The 14,274-nt window shown below is 38.2% G+C and overlaps 1 protein-coding gene and 1 pseudogene across 2 annotated transcripts; one reads left to right on the top strand and one right to left on the bottom strand.

Moving 5' to 3' along the window:
- Positions 1-110: 110 nt before the first annotated feature.
- On the bottom strand, positions 111-11,138 carry LOC104701786 (UDP-glucose:glycoprotein glucosyltransferase-like). The gene is made up of 37 exons (XM_087456793.1): positions 10,223-11,138; positions 9,769-10,125; positions 9,529-9,682; positions 9,105-9,276; positions 8,905-8,978; positions 8,564-8,660; positions 8,372-8,484; positions 8,161-8,276; positions 7,790-7,847; positions 7,394-7,546; positions 7,176-7,274; positions 6,940-7,092; positions 6,656-6,724; positions 6,438-6,526; positions 6,148-6,310; positions 5,783-5,920; positions 5,577-5,682; positions 5,382-5,476; positions 5,164-5,276; positions 4,836-5,046; positions 4,653-4,721; positions 4,384-4,529; positions 3,996-4,097; positions 3,758-3,905; positions 3,428-3,484; positions 3,196-3,326; positions 2,952-3,040; positions 2,529-2,881; positions 2,358-2,444; positions 2,157-2,221; positions 1,822-1,924; positions 1,540-1,698; positions 1,311-1,451; positions 1,184-1,227; positions 991-1,105; positions 623-775; positions 111-526 (listed from the first exon to the last, which is right to left on the bottom strand). The coding sequence occupies exons 1-37, from the start codon at positions 10,366-10,368 to the stop codon at positions 335-337; spliced, it is 4,830 nt and encodes a 1,609-aa protein (XP_087312919.1). The 5' UTR covers positions 10,369-11,138; the 3' UTR covers positions 111-334.
- On the top strand, positions 10,578-13,628 carry LOC104701785 (pentatricopeptide repeat-containing protein At1g71210, mitochondrial pseudogene; annotated as a pseudogene). Its single transcript, XR_015560982.1, has one exon. The product of XR_015560982.1 is annotated as a pentatricopeptide repeat-containing protein At1g71210, mitochondrial pseudogene (transcript).
- The last annotated feature ends 646 nt before the right edge of the window (positions 13,629-14,274 follow it).

The raw sequence follows: 14,274 nt of genomic DNA, 5'->3' as shown, positions 1-14,274 counted from the left end.
GTTAGCTTATTTTTATACAGACACTGACACATGTTAAATTTAAATTTCGGTTCGGTTTTCTTGTTGGTTTAGGCTTGGTTCAATTCAAATCCAGTTTAGGATTTTGGACGGGTCTTCCAAGTGAGATTTATTAAAAGGTAATCTCTTCTATGTTACAAATACAAATAGATGTAAAAAACATTATACTGGTATTATTCTCATTTATCTTCTGTCTAGTTTTTGCTGAGAGATGTCGTCGTTTGTCTACGAAACTGCAACTACAAAAACTAGAAACCTTATCTTGCAATTGCAAAATAGCCATGATTCATGGTTTTATCTTCTCCTCTACGTGCATTTACAGTTCTGCTTTAGATTCCAAGTCTTGTTCTGAATCTTCCGAGATGTCATTTGATGGAGGAGGGTTAGGTTTGTCTGTAGCAGCAGCTACTGGCTCGTTGAGTTCCACATCTTCACCCAAGATTTTTGCTGTGAATTTCCGTGCCTCGAGATCTAGATCAGGCCATTCAGTTACGATTCTTCTTGCACCCTGCGTTTAAACAAAAGATGCTTTATGAGTGTTGCAGATGTGAAAAAAAAAAAAAAAAAAAATTCCTAGGGAAGCTTTGGAAAAGTCATCGTTTACCTGAAGCTTTGGTTCCTTTGTCATGGGATTGTTGCAAAGATCGATTGTTTTCGCCTTGGATTTTGTGGCGTTTCCACACCAAGATTCACACCACAACCACTCTTGGGGAAGTGAAAATATAGGAACAGTATGCTGAGCATAATTAGGAAGATCCTGAAACAAGATAAGATAATGCCATGCCATCAACAAGTTTGAACATAGAACTTGAGAAGATAAGTCAAAACCAGTAGTAGAATTTTCTAAAGATTCAGAGCATGGTGTGATGATAAGAGTGAAATGGAAAGGCTTTCAAACAAAGGAAAACGATAGTGTGACCATCAAAGAAAAGTTACAGCCCTAAGTATTGAGAACCATATTGTAAAACTTGCCTGATCTAGGTTGGACAAACTGTTTGGATCCTTGCTAAGCGTCTCATAGAATACTCTTAGATTATCTCCTGCCGCTGTCTCTCGGAACTTAACCAAGTCAACAACGTACAGAGCACTGCAGATAGATACGAGGCACATCAAGGATGGGAAAAGCAACAACTTACTGAGGTTCAAGTGAAGTTAGTTTGTTTACCTGATATGGTATGGCCTACCACGTAAATGTTCTTTCCAGAAACCCTGTTCAAAGTAATCGAGAATGTAAAGGGTAAGGAAACCAAATTACTTCTACAGGCAAAAAAAAAACAGATTAATGTGTTAACCTGTCTCCAAAATCGATATCCATCCATTTCCCTGTTGTTGTCACAAAAAGGAGTATACGCAAGAGGTCTTCCTTTAATATCCATATCATACAGTTCTCCCATGTCTGTCCTTATAATTTGATCTGCGTCGACAAATATAACCTACAGAATACATGTCGAATTCCTTATAGTGGCATCTTGCAAGCATCAAAATCGCAAGAAAGAAATGAAGATATATGATCATATGTACCTTTTCCAATGAGAGTGGAAATATAACATCAAGGAAAAGAATTTTGTAGGCCCAAATAATTCGTTGCTTTTCTTTCTGTTTATGCAACCAGGTAGGCCATTTGTAAGTAATCAGCTCATACTCAAAGTTGAATTCTTGTGCCATATGTGGAATCACATCCTGCAAGAGTAGAATGTGATACACATTAAGTTAAAAGTGGTTGAAAAACTATAGATAAATTTGCATCTAGAGATAAGAAGACATAGATAGACACAGACGACAATCTTAAGCAAAGGAACCAACCTTAAACTGAGGAGAAAGATAATTCTTAATAAACCAGAATTTTACAGGACGATTGGTGTTCTTCAAAACACTGAGAATCATGATCTTAAGGAAACGCTCGTATCTGTCATAAGCAGTGCCTCGGCATCAGAAAGGAAGCGATACCAAAAAATATATATTAAACTTTTTTCTTCACATAATATACTTAAAACTCTTCTGACACGAATATCCACATACAGACATAGATATACCATACATTATTGTCTTTTCATATGCGTGAATGATGCACTTAAAAGTACTCCAGTTTATCTAAGTCAATCTATGTGGTCAAGCAGATAAAAAATGTTAGCTCTTACAAATGCCCTGAAGCGATGGAGAATATATTTATCGTTTTCCCTTGTCGTCCACCCTTCTCATGCTCCTGAAAAGATGATAGATAGATATCACAAGATTAAAATTGTTGCAAAGGTAGCCCACATGTTAGAATCAAATAGAATTGAGATGAAACAGGTTTACAACAATCATACAAGTTAGTCTAGATTACAAAAGCTACTCACTTTTTTGGAATCTCCCTTCATTGATTGTTGACGACCACCAACGAAACCAGACGCCCATTTCAAGAAATTTGAGTTCCAGCTTCGTCGCTAAAACAGGGGATAAATAACCAGGATTTTTAAGGACCCATAGTTTTTTTTGTATATCTTCTATTCTAGTAAAGAAGCACTTACTTCATTGTTTTGTTGCACACCATCATCATCGTCAGAAGGAACTAGCAACTTCTCATGCTCCTTACCCTTTCTCTTAACTACTTCTAGATGAACAACTTTACCACGCAGATCATCGATAGTAATACGTTTCAGCGAGGATTGATCTTGATTCCCGTCATTTCCTCCTTTCAAAACGTATAGTTCAGAACTTCTACCCGGAGCAAGTTGTAAATACCAAACCCCAGGGGATACTTTCATCTGCCAATAACCCAAATTGGCCATTACAAGGGTATCAACCAAATGCGGTTTATTTTTGGTTCCCAGAATCAGCTGAAGACCACGAGGAGCCTCATGATCTTTTTCTGCGCAATGACCTGTGCAAGAGTTATGTTAATAATAATAGAATGAACAAATTCATTTTATAATAAGTATAGAAAAGCTAACCTGTAAGAACAAGAGATTCAACCTCAAAAACTGCCTGCAGTGTAGTGGTATCTCCCAGGTTCTCAAGCAAAATATTATCAAGATCATGGCTGGACAAGGACAAATCCAGAAGAGAAAAAAAAATAGCAAAAGGTCAGGCATAAGCAAATATAAGTGAACTAAACAAGCAAATGCCTTAACAAATATTTAAAGCCAAAAAGAATAGCATAGTCACATTTTCTTATTTCAGGGGAAAATACCATACATGGCAATTACTGGTTCAACAAGCCATGGCTCTGGAACGTCAAGATTCATGGTAAGTGTCTTAGACAATGGCATATTTGGAAAAAATGCCTTAGGCCCATCTACGTCAAAGCCTGTACTGCTGTAATCGTCCTGAAAAAAAGATACAAAGCAGAATCAAAATTTGATCAGAGAATATGGACAAAATACCAGACCGTCATATAATTTTATGAAGATCTTTTTAAATAACATACCGTATTAGGTAAGACATATCTGTAGTAATTCTTCAAAGGAATGTCCACAAGGGAACTCTGCCAATAAGAAATAAGAACTCTAGGTCAGACACATGAACAGTATGTATCTTCCAAAAAGAAATAACTACTACTGAAACAGAATGCACATGAAAAATACCCATAATTAACCACATCAGTAAGGCAGCGGTTATATCATAAAGATATCGATCTCAGCAAGAGTATCAGTAAACATAATAAAGGCCAGAAGAGTAAGCCCTTAGAACATCTAGGTGCTCAGAACAATAATTATGTACTCTAAACAATAATGTAAGCAGTATATGTTTTACTCACCATGGGATTCAGAACAATCCTCATGCTCGTCTGAACATGTTTCTGCAGAACTTGAAGAAGTGATGCTAGTTTTTGACCAGTGGGGCTCAAAGGATCGATAACAGCATCAATGTGTATAGTTGCATTTTCATTTCCAAGCAAAACCGCACTACAAACAAATGGACATCTTAGTTGCAGAGTCTTAAACTCCTAAGAAAATGAAAAGAAAAGTAAATACTAACAAAGCCAATATACATACCTGTATTCTGAATTCAACACCTCAAACCGTGCACTTTCAGAACTACGATCCCGTGTTGCCATTGCAGATGACACAAACATGAAGACATCGCTAAAATACTTACTGCAAGTGCGACAAAAGGAAAAACAATATTTTATCAGCTATTGTCAAAACATACATCTCTCCTTGAAGAAGAAAATATGAGAAGAAACATCAGTCTAAAGAGCGAATAAAGCCTATAAAAATAACCAGAAAGAGCCATATCTAGAAGAACAGAATTGTAGAAATGTGCAGCTAAAGAAGCTGCTCGCCAAGAACTTGGAGGAAAAGCATTACGACTAAAAAAATTCTTTTTTTGGTTTGGCAATTGGCAGACAATGAGAAACAGTTACAGCATAAAACAAGAGACCTTGTCAGCAAATCGGGATCAACTTCCTGCCATTCAATGCCTTCAATAATTTCTTGAACAGGCTTTACTCTTTGATTGAACTCCATTGACTCGAGAAGATGTAAATCTTGGCCCAAAAATGTCCTCTCATCGACAGGAAATATCACCTAGTCAAATATATAATTGAATGTGATGAAGGTTCATAAATATAAGAACTAACACTAAGAATACGTAAATAGTATTAAGCAATCTATATAATTACGGGAAAGGATAAAAGTTGGTTTACACACCCTTCCATTTGAAATAATTGCATTTGCATCAGATTCAAGCCCAAGTTCCCAAGAAACGAATTTAGCGACCTGCATAACAATTATAAACAAAACCATTGTTAACACCATTGCTTTTTACAGAAAACTGATGATTCTTGTATCGACATTCTTTCATGCATATTAGAATTTTTTAAAGCAGCATACCTTTGTCAAACGTTTAAGTAATTGTTCATCCAACGATTCAGCGAGACAAGATCGGTAGGCCTTAGAAGATAGCCCATACTCCTCAGCAAGCTCAGCGACTTTATCAACGAACATTTGGGAGCTAGCTGATTCCACTGATGTTTTTAACAGATATTCACGCTCGTAAAACAAGCATAGTTTATCCAAGAAGTATAGCACCTTTTCCTCATGACTGCAAATAATTAGATAACAAACATAACAAGCAGAGATGAAGGTAAGGAAATGACACAAACAAAAGTATCATCGAGAACACTTTACCTATCACATGTAAGACAAAAAACTCACATACCTAAATGACGAAGCAGTTTTTTCGAAAAACTTTATAAACAGAAGGCTATTTGGGTCGGCATTCTGGCTGCTACTAAATAAGACTCCAAGACGAGCACTTTTGGAACCTCCAATCTGAATGAAAATGTAAGAAACATCAATACCATGTGCGGATCCAACTTCAGGTCGAGGAAAAGGGTGTAAAGAACGAGACATAAAGCTAATAATACATCAACTAACCAGGTAACGGACTCCTTCATGTAACAATTTCATTCCTTTCTTCGTTGCGACATCAGCAGCAAGGAGATGAGTCACGTACTTTACATCATCTGAAGCTGGAATTGTCATAAAGATATATATTAAGTGAGTTTTCCTAAGAAGATAACACATTTGGGATATGGACAGAAGCTGTTGACTATATAAATTTCTTGTTACTTTCATGTGAATGCAAGTAATTAACATCATTCAACATAGATTCCCCTTCCCTAGTAGATGAAGCCAGTGACACAAATCTTGGTTTGTTCTTTCCTCCACTAATAATCTACAAACAATGCAAATACGAGAGGCAGACACTTCTTGGAATTAGTAATGAACAAACACATAAGCATATTACAAGATATGCTGCCAGTGAAATTCCGCACCTGTGGATTGTAACGGCTAAGACCACTTTCCGAAAGCAATTTGTCCAAAACATTAGTATGGGATTCTATCTGGCCGTAATAAACTTGTTCTTGAATCTTAGGAAGCTCATCATTCATGGCATTTAAAAGAGTTTCTTCCTGGAAAGACAAGGGGTAGCTTCATGAACCAATTTTCAATAGACTTAAGAAAATCACAGCCGTAGAATATTAAAAGCTCTTACTATGCAGACGTGAAAGTTGATGCAGATTAAAAAGTAAAAAAAACGGTTTGCATGTACAATTATAATATTGAATCAGACACATGCTTGCAATAAGCTACCAAAATCTGAGAAGCTCAACAAATTAAAAAAGATGCACAAAAGTACCTCAACAGAATCGAAGACAAGGCCATTCATCAAAAAGGAACACTTCAATTTCGCCAGACCCAGCTTAAATACAAACATGGAGCTTGCTTCAGATGCTTCTTTCAAAGTGTGCTCTTGTTGCAGTTTCAGCAACATATCCTGTGGGGGTGATTTAACCTTTGGTCTAGAATATAAAAGACCCAACTTTAGGAGCGCTAAGAAATACAATCCAAATTTCCTATGGATTGGGGATAGAAATAATATAGATCTACGATCGTAGAATAATGATTCAAAATATACATAGTACTTACAGAATTGTCTCAATAAATGCTCCATCGACGTGCTCCTGTTCAATGTCCTCCTCGGAAGAATCAGCAGATTCAGTCCTTAATGTGTTTATCTGTTAACCAACCTGAAGATGTTAGCAACTAACGTTCTTGGATACTTGAAGTTACAGCAGAAAATGACAAATAATTGTTTCAAGACACTTCTAACTGTGAGTTTGGTGTAAATTTTTAATGTCTATTACATTGCCCAAGAACTGAAAAGCTGTTTGAATCCCATGGTGCTCCTTGATGTACAAAAAAAGACGTATAACCTGCAAAGGGAGTTTTTCATCAGAATATTAATAATTCATTCTTAGTTTTAACCCTCAGCAAAAAAAAACAAAAAAAATGAACATAATATGTCCTCTTTAACTTGGGCAAATAATAAACAGGAAATTTCTTAACCCCCCTGAAAAAGCTTCTTATTGCTGGCAAAAAAGTTCAAAATAACGATAAACAGTCAATTTGTATTCTAAACAGTGAATACCATAGTGGATATGTCCTCTTTAACTTGGGCATCAGAAGATGGGATTTGACCACCATTCTCCTCGATTGTCTTGATTAATTGAGTGGAATATAAAATCACCCCAAATCTCACAGGGACTTGATTTTCATACAAAGATCTGAGAGTGTCAATGGACTGTAAAGATCCAACAATAGTCAGCTCAAGGGAAAAGGGATAAAGGGACAACAATGCCGGGAAAGGGCAGATATAAGACTTACCTCAAGACCGCAGGCAGTTGCTGGATCAATGACATAAACTGCATGGAATAGGTTCTTTCGGATGTAACGTAGTTGCCCAGGGAAAGCAGGCATCAAAATCTTATTACAAAGTGAGAGAAACACAGGCCGTTAGAGATATTATTTTCCAAATGGCACCTTGCTTACAGTTAAATCACATGTATCCTCGCTTATGGTGAAGATGCAGCTGCACTAGTTACCTCGTTAAGATTACTCCTCCAACGCTTGTACATATCATCCTCTTCCAGATTGTTGAGATAGTTAACATGCACGGAACGGAAATCAACCCGATATGAATCCGGCTCGGGGAGAGGGGTAGTTAGTAGAAGTTTCCGTATGGCTCCAACAGGTATCTGATAGTTGCATAAACATGTTAACACATCCATATGTTCAAGACTAATCATATTTTAATGTCCTGAATATACAGGAAGAAAAAAAATTATCAATTTGTATAGTTCCAGTTTTTCTTCTATGTTATATAAACTACAACTTTACTTTTTATTTCACAAGAATTGGGATGTATGTCCAAGATCTCCAGCAAAACAGAAAAATGAAACACTAAATCATAAAATTTCGGTCTATTATTACAGGAGTACCTTAAGCTTCGAAAATTGGTTGGCCAGGGACAATTCCTGATGAGCCAAATCCATCAACCTACAAACAGAATAATGGCAACCAGAGTAACAATTTAGGCATGCTACCTTTTGAAAAGGGTAAAACGGAAATCTAAATGAATAGCGATTCAATGCAATCTGATATCAAATGCAAGTGGATAGAAAGACGGGAAACTAGGTCTGGTCGTGTACTCAAGCAAAAATGGGCTTGGGGAAGAGAACCAAATGAGAAAAAAACATCAGAATTTCAGCTTGCTAAACCATAAAAAAGAAAAGTCTCCTCATGGATCATGGATTGCACTAAAATATGCCCAGACCAAGGCAAAGTAACACAATGTGCAAAAAGGTATTACATGTATAGATCCATATCTTCGATGTTCAACAGGGCACCATTCAGAGCCAACAAAGCCTTGCCAGGGGGAACCATTCTCTGGTTTGAAAGTATCTCATCTTTGATTGATTCATTCAGCTGCACGATTAACCATACATATCTAAAATAAAAGGAACCACAAGAAAAAAATTCAACCAGCAGTGTAAACACAGCATCAAAAAACAATGACATACCTTCATGCGAGATAATGAAGATACTACACTAGGGAAGTTTTGATTAATTTCTTGCATAGACTGCAGGGGATCAGAGGCATGGACTATTCTCTGCGCTGTTTGGTGTCCTAAATCTGTTGAACTAAGGTAAATTAGGAAACACATGATTAATTTCTATCATAACCAAGCCAAACATTCAGGATGCAGATCTACCCTTGAGCTCCCAAACATCAAGCGTGTCTGATACTGTTGATGATAGGAGATAATCCCTAAAAGCCATGACTTCTGATCTTAGCTCAGGTTTCCTGTCCTGCAAAAGAAGAGCACTGACCTTAACGATTACCCTACAGAAATTCAACTAACTACTACTACAAAAAAAAAATCCTTTTCCCATCATTCCTCTCGTATCTTTGTCCGTCTCGCATCGACAAAAACATACTTATTTTTTGCGAGTATTCATACATTCGTGCAAAATAAATGAAGAGATATTTTGAAAGAAATGGTTTTCTATATATGTATACATTACTCTTGGTTATTTTTCAAATTAAACATACCAGGATTTTTGAGAATATAAAGCCCCTAACATCTTGACTAAGATCTTCAGTCCTTGGATCTTCAAGAGTGATACCTGAAACTCGTAGCAGAAATAGTTAAAGGATAGAAAGAAGATCCAAAAAAAAAATACTGGATAAAAATAGGCTTTTACTTTCAATATTCGGGTGGCGAAATGAATAACTGAGTATTTAACACTAACCTTTCTTTATAGCACTATCATCCATTGCCTTGTACTCCATGTTCTTCAAAGCAAGCTCCACACCATAGCCAGCTAAGCTAACATTATCTCTTGCCCCAATGGCACCGCAGGGTCTGGTTTTGCCTTCACAACCCGAAGGTAATACTGGTCTAACAACATAAGTAACTTTTCCCTGTAGGAAACCAAGGCTTAATTAGCATGCACACAACAAAAGCAGATAGACAATAGGAAATGGAATCCCTGGACAGTAGAGCCTGATGTTTTTTTATCAAGACAGTAATAGAAAAAAGAAAGAACTGAACCCCATACGATGGAACTTCTCAAACTCATGTCACGAGCTCAAGGTAGAGCCTTCCTTTTCTACCCCAATAAAAAATACGTTTTTTCAACAATCAAGGACAAGTTTCCATAAAAAAAGAGAGACCTCTTTGGCTGCTTTAGCAAGCGAGAGGTGAAATTTCCTAAAGCAATCAGTCCCAACTGCACCATAGAGAACGGCAACTGGGCTTCCAGCTCTTGAATCAAAATGAACGTGATCGAAGTCGAAGAGCTCAGGCCCCTGAACCGCATCTCCAGCACTAGCACCCAACGAAATGCAGCTTAGAATAAACAAATTGTGAACCAAAAACGAAAAAAGAAAAGAAGAAGAAGTGTTAGTGCATACGCAGGAGAAGAGGCGAGCCAGGATTGGAGATCTGCAACATCATAAAAGAGGGAGGAGCCAGTATCAACCCAACAGCAACCAGTCGCAGAAGGATCATCCCCGTGAGGGAAAGAAGAGAGAGACTCATCAGCCAATTGACGGTAAAGCACAAGCCTGGGCGAGGCAGATCTCAAAGTTAGTGAGAAATGGAAGAGAGAAGCCACTGGTTGAGCTAACAGAGTCGAAGCTTGTTTAGATATCTTAAGAAGACAATCTCTAGCTGATTTGCAATCAGTATCATCATCATCTCCACCGGAACCAAGCCAAGCATCAGTGAACTCCCAAAACAACTGCTTCGATTCTTTCGAAATCAACTCTCTGTTCACAACAACAACAACAACAAATTCAGATTTCACTTTCGAATTCGCAAAGATCAGTAACAAAAAGTAAGAAATGACAACAACAATGACATTACCCAGCCTCGAGGAGAAGAGGAGTACCCTGCCACTTAGCCTTAACCGCCACCTGAACATTCTTAGGTCTCCGATTCTGAGCGTTGACGCCGACGACGACGAAGAAGAGAAGAATGAGACAGAGCCAAGATCTCAGATTGGTCCCCATCTTTTCCACTACGGAGAAGAGAAGCAAACCAGAAACAAAGCCGGGGAACCCAATATTTCTCACTAACTCAGAAAAAGGACATTTTCGTAAATAGCCAACAAAAGCCACGACATCGAGTCGCACGTGGCGATCACTGACTGGCTCACAAATGTTAGGGTTTTACGAGTTTTTTGGTGGCCTTCGGTGTTGGTTGCGTCACCGTCGAGATCATGCCAAGGATGCTCCTCAGGCGGAGGATACTATCGCTCTCTGCGTCGTCGTTCAGAAACTACAATTCCGGTAACAAAGTCGACGCTATCTCTTCTCCTTTTCCCTTCTCCTCTAGAGCTTCTTCTTCTTCTTCAATCACTCCCGGAGATTTCCTAGTCCGCCAGTGGAAAGACTGGTTTAAGCATCGAGATGTGAAGCAGAGCCACCAGTTAATCGATCGAATCTTTGATATCCTTCGAACTCCATCTAGCGACGGAGATGACCGAGCTTTCTACCTCCACCTCTCCAATCTCCGACTCCGTCTCACTGAGAAATTCGTACTCGACGTGCTTTCACACACTCGTAACGATATCCTCTCTTGTCTCAAATTCTTCGATTGGGCTGCTCGTCAGCCTGGGTTTCATCACACGCGTGCTACTTTTCACGCCATCTTCAAGATCCTTCGCGGTGCTAAGCTCGTGACTCTTATGATTGACTTATTGGATCGGAGTGTTGGTTTTGAAGGTTACCGTCATTCGCTTCGTCTATGTGATGCGCTCGTTGTGGGATATGCTGTTGCTGGTCGTACTGATATAGCTCTTCAGCATTTTGGTAACATGAGATTCCGAGGATTGGATTTGGATTCGTTTGGGTATCATGTGCTTCTGAATGCACTTGTTGAGGAGAAGTGTTTTGATACGGTTGATGTCATCTTCGAACAGATCTCTGTGCGTGGCTTTGTGTGTGCTGTCACGCATTCCATTTTGGTGAAGAAGTTGTGCAAGCAAGGGAGCCTTGATGATGCTGAAGGTTATATCCGAGCTTTGCTCCCCAATGATCCTGCTGGATGTGGTTCTGGTTTAGGTATTTTGGTTGATGCTCTGTGTTCCAAACGGAAATTTCAGGAAGCTACTAAGTTGTTAGACGATATCAAAGTGGTGGGAACAGTGGATATGGACCGTGCTTATAACATTTGGATTAAGGCTCTTATGAAAGCTGGATTGTTGAATAACACTGCGGATTTCTTGCAGAAAATTAGTCCTTTAGAAGGTTGTGAACTCGAAGTTTTCAGGTATAACTCTTTGGTCTTTCAACTTTTGAAAGAGAACGATCTTGATGGTGTGTATGATATCCTGACGGAGATGATGGTACGTGGAGTTTCACCTAATAAGAAAACGATGAATGCAGCTTTATGCTTCTTTTGCAAAGCCGGATTTGTAGATGAAGCCCTCGAGTTATACAGGTCGAGGTCAGAAATTGGCTTTGCTCCTACTGCCACGTCTTACAACTATCTGATTCATACCCTTTGCGCCAATGGAAGTGTTGAACAAGCTTATGATGTCTTGAAGGGGGCGATGGACCGAGGGCATTTTCTTGGAGGAAAGACTTTTAGTACACTTACCAATGCCTTGTGTTGGAAAGGGAAGCCTGACATGGCAAAGGAGCTGGTTATTGCTGCCGCAGAACAGGACTTATTGCCTAAACGTCTAGCTGGTGGCAATATTATATCAGCTCTTTGCAATGTTGGGAAAGTGGAGGACGCTCTTATGATTAATGAGCTATTCAATAGAAGTGGTGTAGATACCTCCTTCAAAATGTTCATCAGCTTGATATACGGCTCAATCACAATAATGAGGGGAGACATAGCTGCTAAACTTATCATCAGTATGCAGGAAAAGGGTTACACCCCGATACGTACTCTCTTTCGAAATGTCATTCGATGTGTTTGTGAGATGGAAAGTGGTGAATTCTTTACTACTTTGCTGATGTTTCAGTTGTCTCTTTGGGAACACAAAGTTCAGGCCTACAACTTATTCATAGAAGGAGCTGGGTTTGCAGGGAAACCAAAACTAGCAAGACTGGTGTATGATATGATGAATAGAGATGGGATGAAGCCCACACTAGATTCAAACATTATCATGCTTCAGAGTTATCTTAAAAATGAGAAAATGGCCGATGCTCTTCACTTTTTCCATGACCTGCGTGAAAAAGGTGAGATCAAAAACAGACTTTACCATGTTATGATTGTTGGCCTCTGTAAAGCAAATAGATTGGATGATGCGATGCATTTCTTGGAAGAAATGAAGGGTGAAGGACTGCGGCCTAGTATCGAATGTTACGAACTAAACATACAAAAGTTGTGCAACGAAGAAAGGTATGAGGAGGCAGTTGGATTAGTCAATGATTTTAGGAAAAGCGGGCGCCGCATTACAGCTTTCATCGGTAATGTCCTTTTGCATAACGCAATGAAGAGCAAAGGGGTGTATGAAGCATGGACACGGATGAGAGATGTAGAAGAAAAGATCCCTCAGATGAAGTCACTTGGTGAGTTGATAGGATTATTTTCGGGACGCATCGATATGGAAGTACAACTGAAGCGGTTAGATGAAGTTATAGAGAAATGCTATACACTTGATATATACACGTACAATATGCTGTTGAGAATGATTGTGATGAACCAGGCGGAAGATGCATATGAGATGGTTGAAAGAATATGTCGGAGAGGGTATGAGCCTAATGAGTGGACTGACAGTATCCTTAAACGGGCTGGCCGCATACTAGAGGGACGGAATTTGCAGTCAAGCTTAGGGAGGAATGGTTGGAATAGCAGAGAGAGGCAACTTGAATGATGAAAAGTACTGTCATGGAGAGGTCAGAATTGTTGAATAGAGAATAAGGGAAGAATCTCTCAATTGATTGTTTGGATTCAATTTATGTTTTGGGAATTGGATCATCGATAACAGGTGAGTGAGCAAGCCATATAACTTGCAGAAAGCTTTCTTATCTCTGTATTACAAATGTGTCACTAGAGGCAGTTACAGAATTGGGTAGTATCAGCTTCAGATCTACATCATGTACACAATTTCGTAGTAGTCTTTCCTAGTAGAGAAACACACAACTCAAGAGAGAGATTTCAACAATTTTTGTCATATTCTTCATTTGTTGTTAAAGAAACTTAAATGGTGCTCACCCACCTTGGTTTCGAATTATATTGTGTTTGTATTACATTTGTTTACTAGTTATACATTTTTTAAAGAAATAATAAGGAAATACTTCGGTGTTTTATCTAATTAGTGTTTCTAATTAAAAGCACTCCCTTTTTGACTAACACAAATTAGTTTAACAACATAATGAAAAAACAAAACAAACAAGATTAAAAAGGAACACCAAGTGTGTTACGAGGAGGATACAATAATCTGTTAATAAAATTAAGAGTAGTTAATTAGTTATAGAAGAGAGAGGAGATTTAGGGATGTACATAATAAATACACATTAAACAAACAAACACAAATGTGTGTACTGTGTACTACAGTTTGTACTGTATAATAAAGACCAAACCAGAGAGAGAAAAACATAATGATTTTGTTTCTATGACAACCTCTGCATTCTTCTTACAAAGAAGCACAACAATGGAGAAGATGAATCAGGTAAGAAGCTCACAACTTTTCTTCTTCACAAAACCAAGAAAAATATATATAAAAAAAAAAAAAGTCTCAAGTTATCTTCTTCTTTCTTCTATCTCTTGCTCGCTTTGGGTTCATCATTTCCTAATCTGTCTGTACTGCAGATACAATACGACCTTTTCTCTTCTATCAACTTGCTCTGTGAGCTGTGATTCCCTGAACCTCTTTTTATTTTTCTAATTTTATTTTAATCTTGAATCATTTTATTTTTAAAATTAAATCAAGGTTTCTATAGCTTCATTGCATTCTTATT

The sequence above is a fragment of the Camelina sativa genome, chromosome 7 (genome assembly GCF_030686135.1).
Source record: "Camelina sativa cultivar CO46 ecotype springtype chromosome 7, ASM3068613v1".
Classification (NCBI taxonomy): domain Eukaryota; kingdom Viridiplantae; phylum Streptophyta; class Magnoliopsida; order Brassicales; family Brassicaceae; genus Camelina; species Camelina sativa.
Note: the sequence above shows the minus strand (reverse complement) of the source record. Positions and strands in the feature narration are given on the sequence as shown.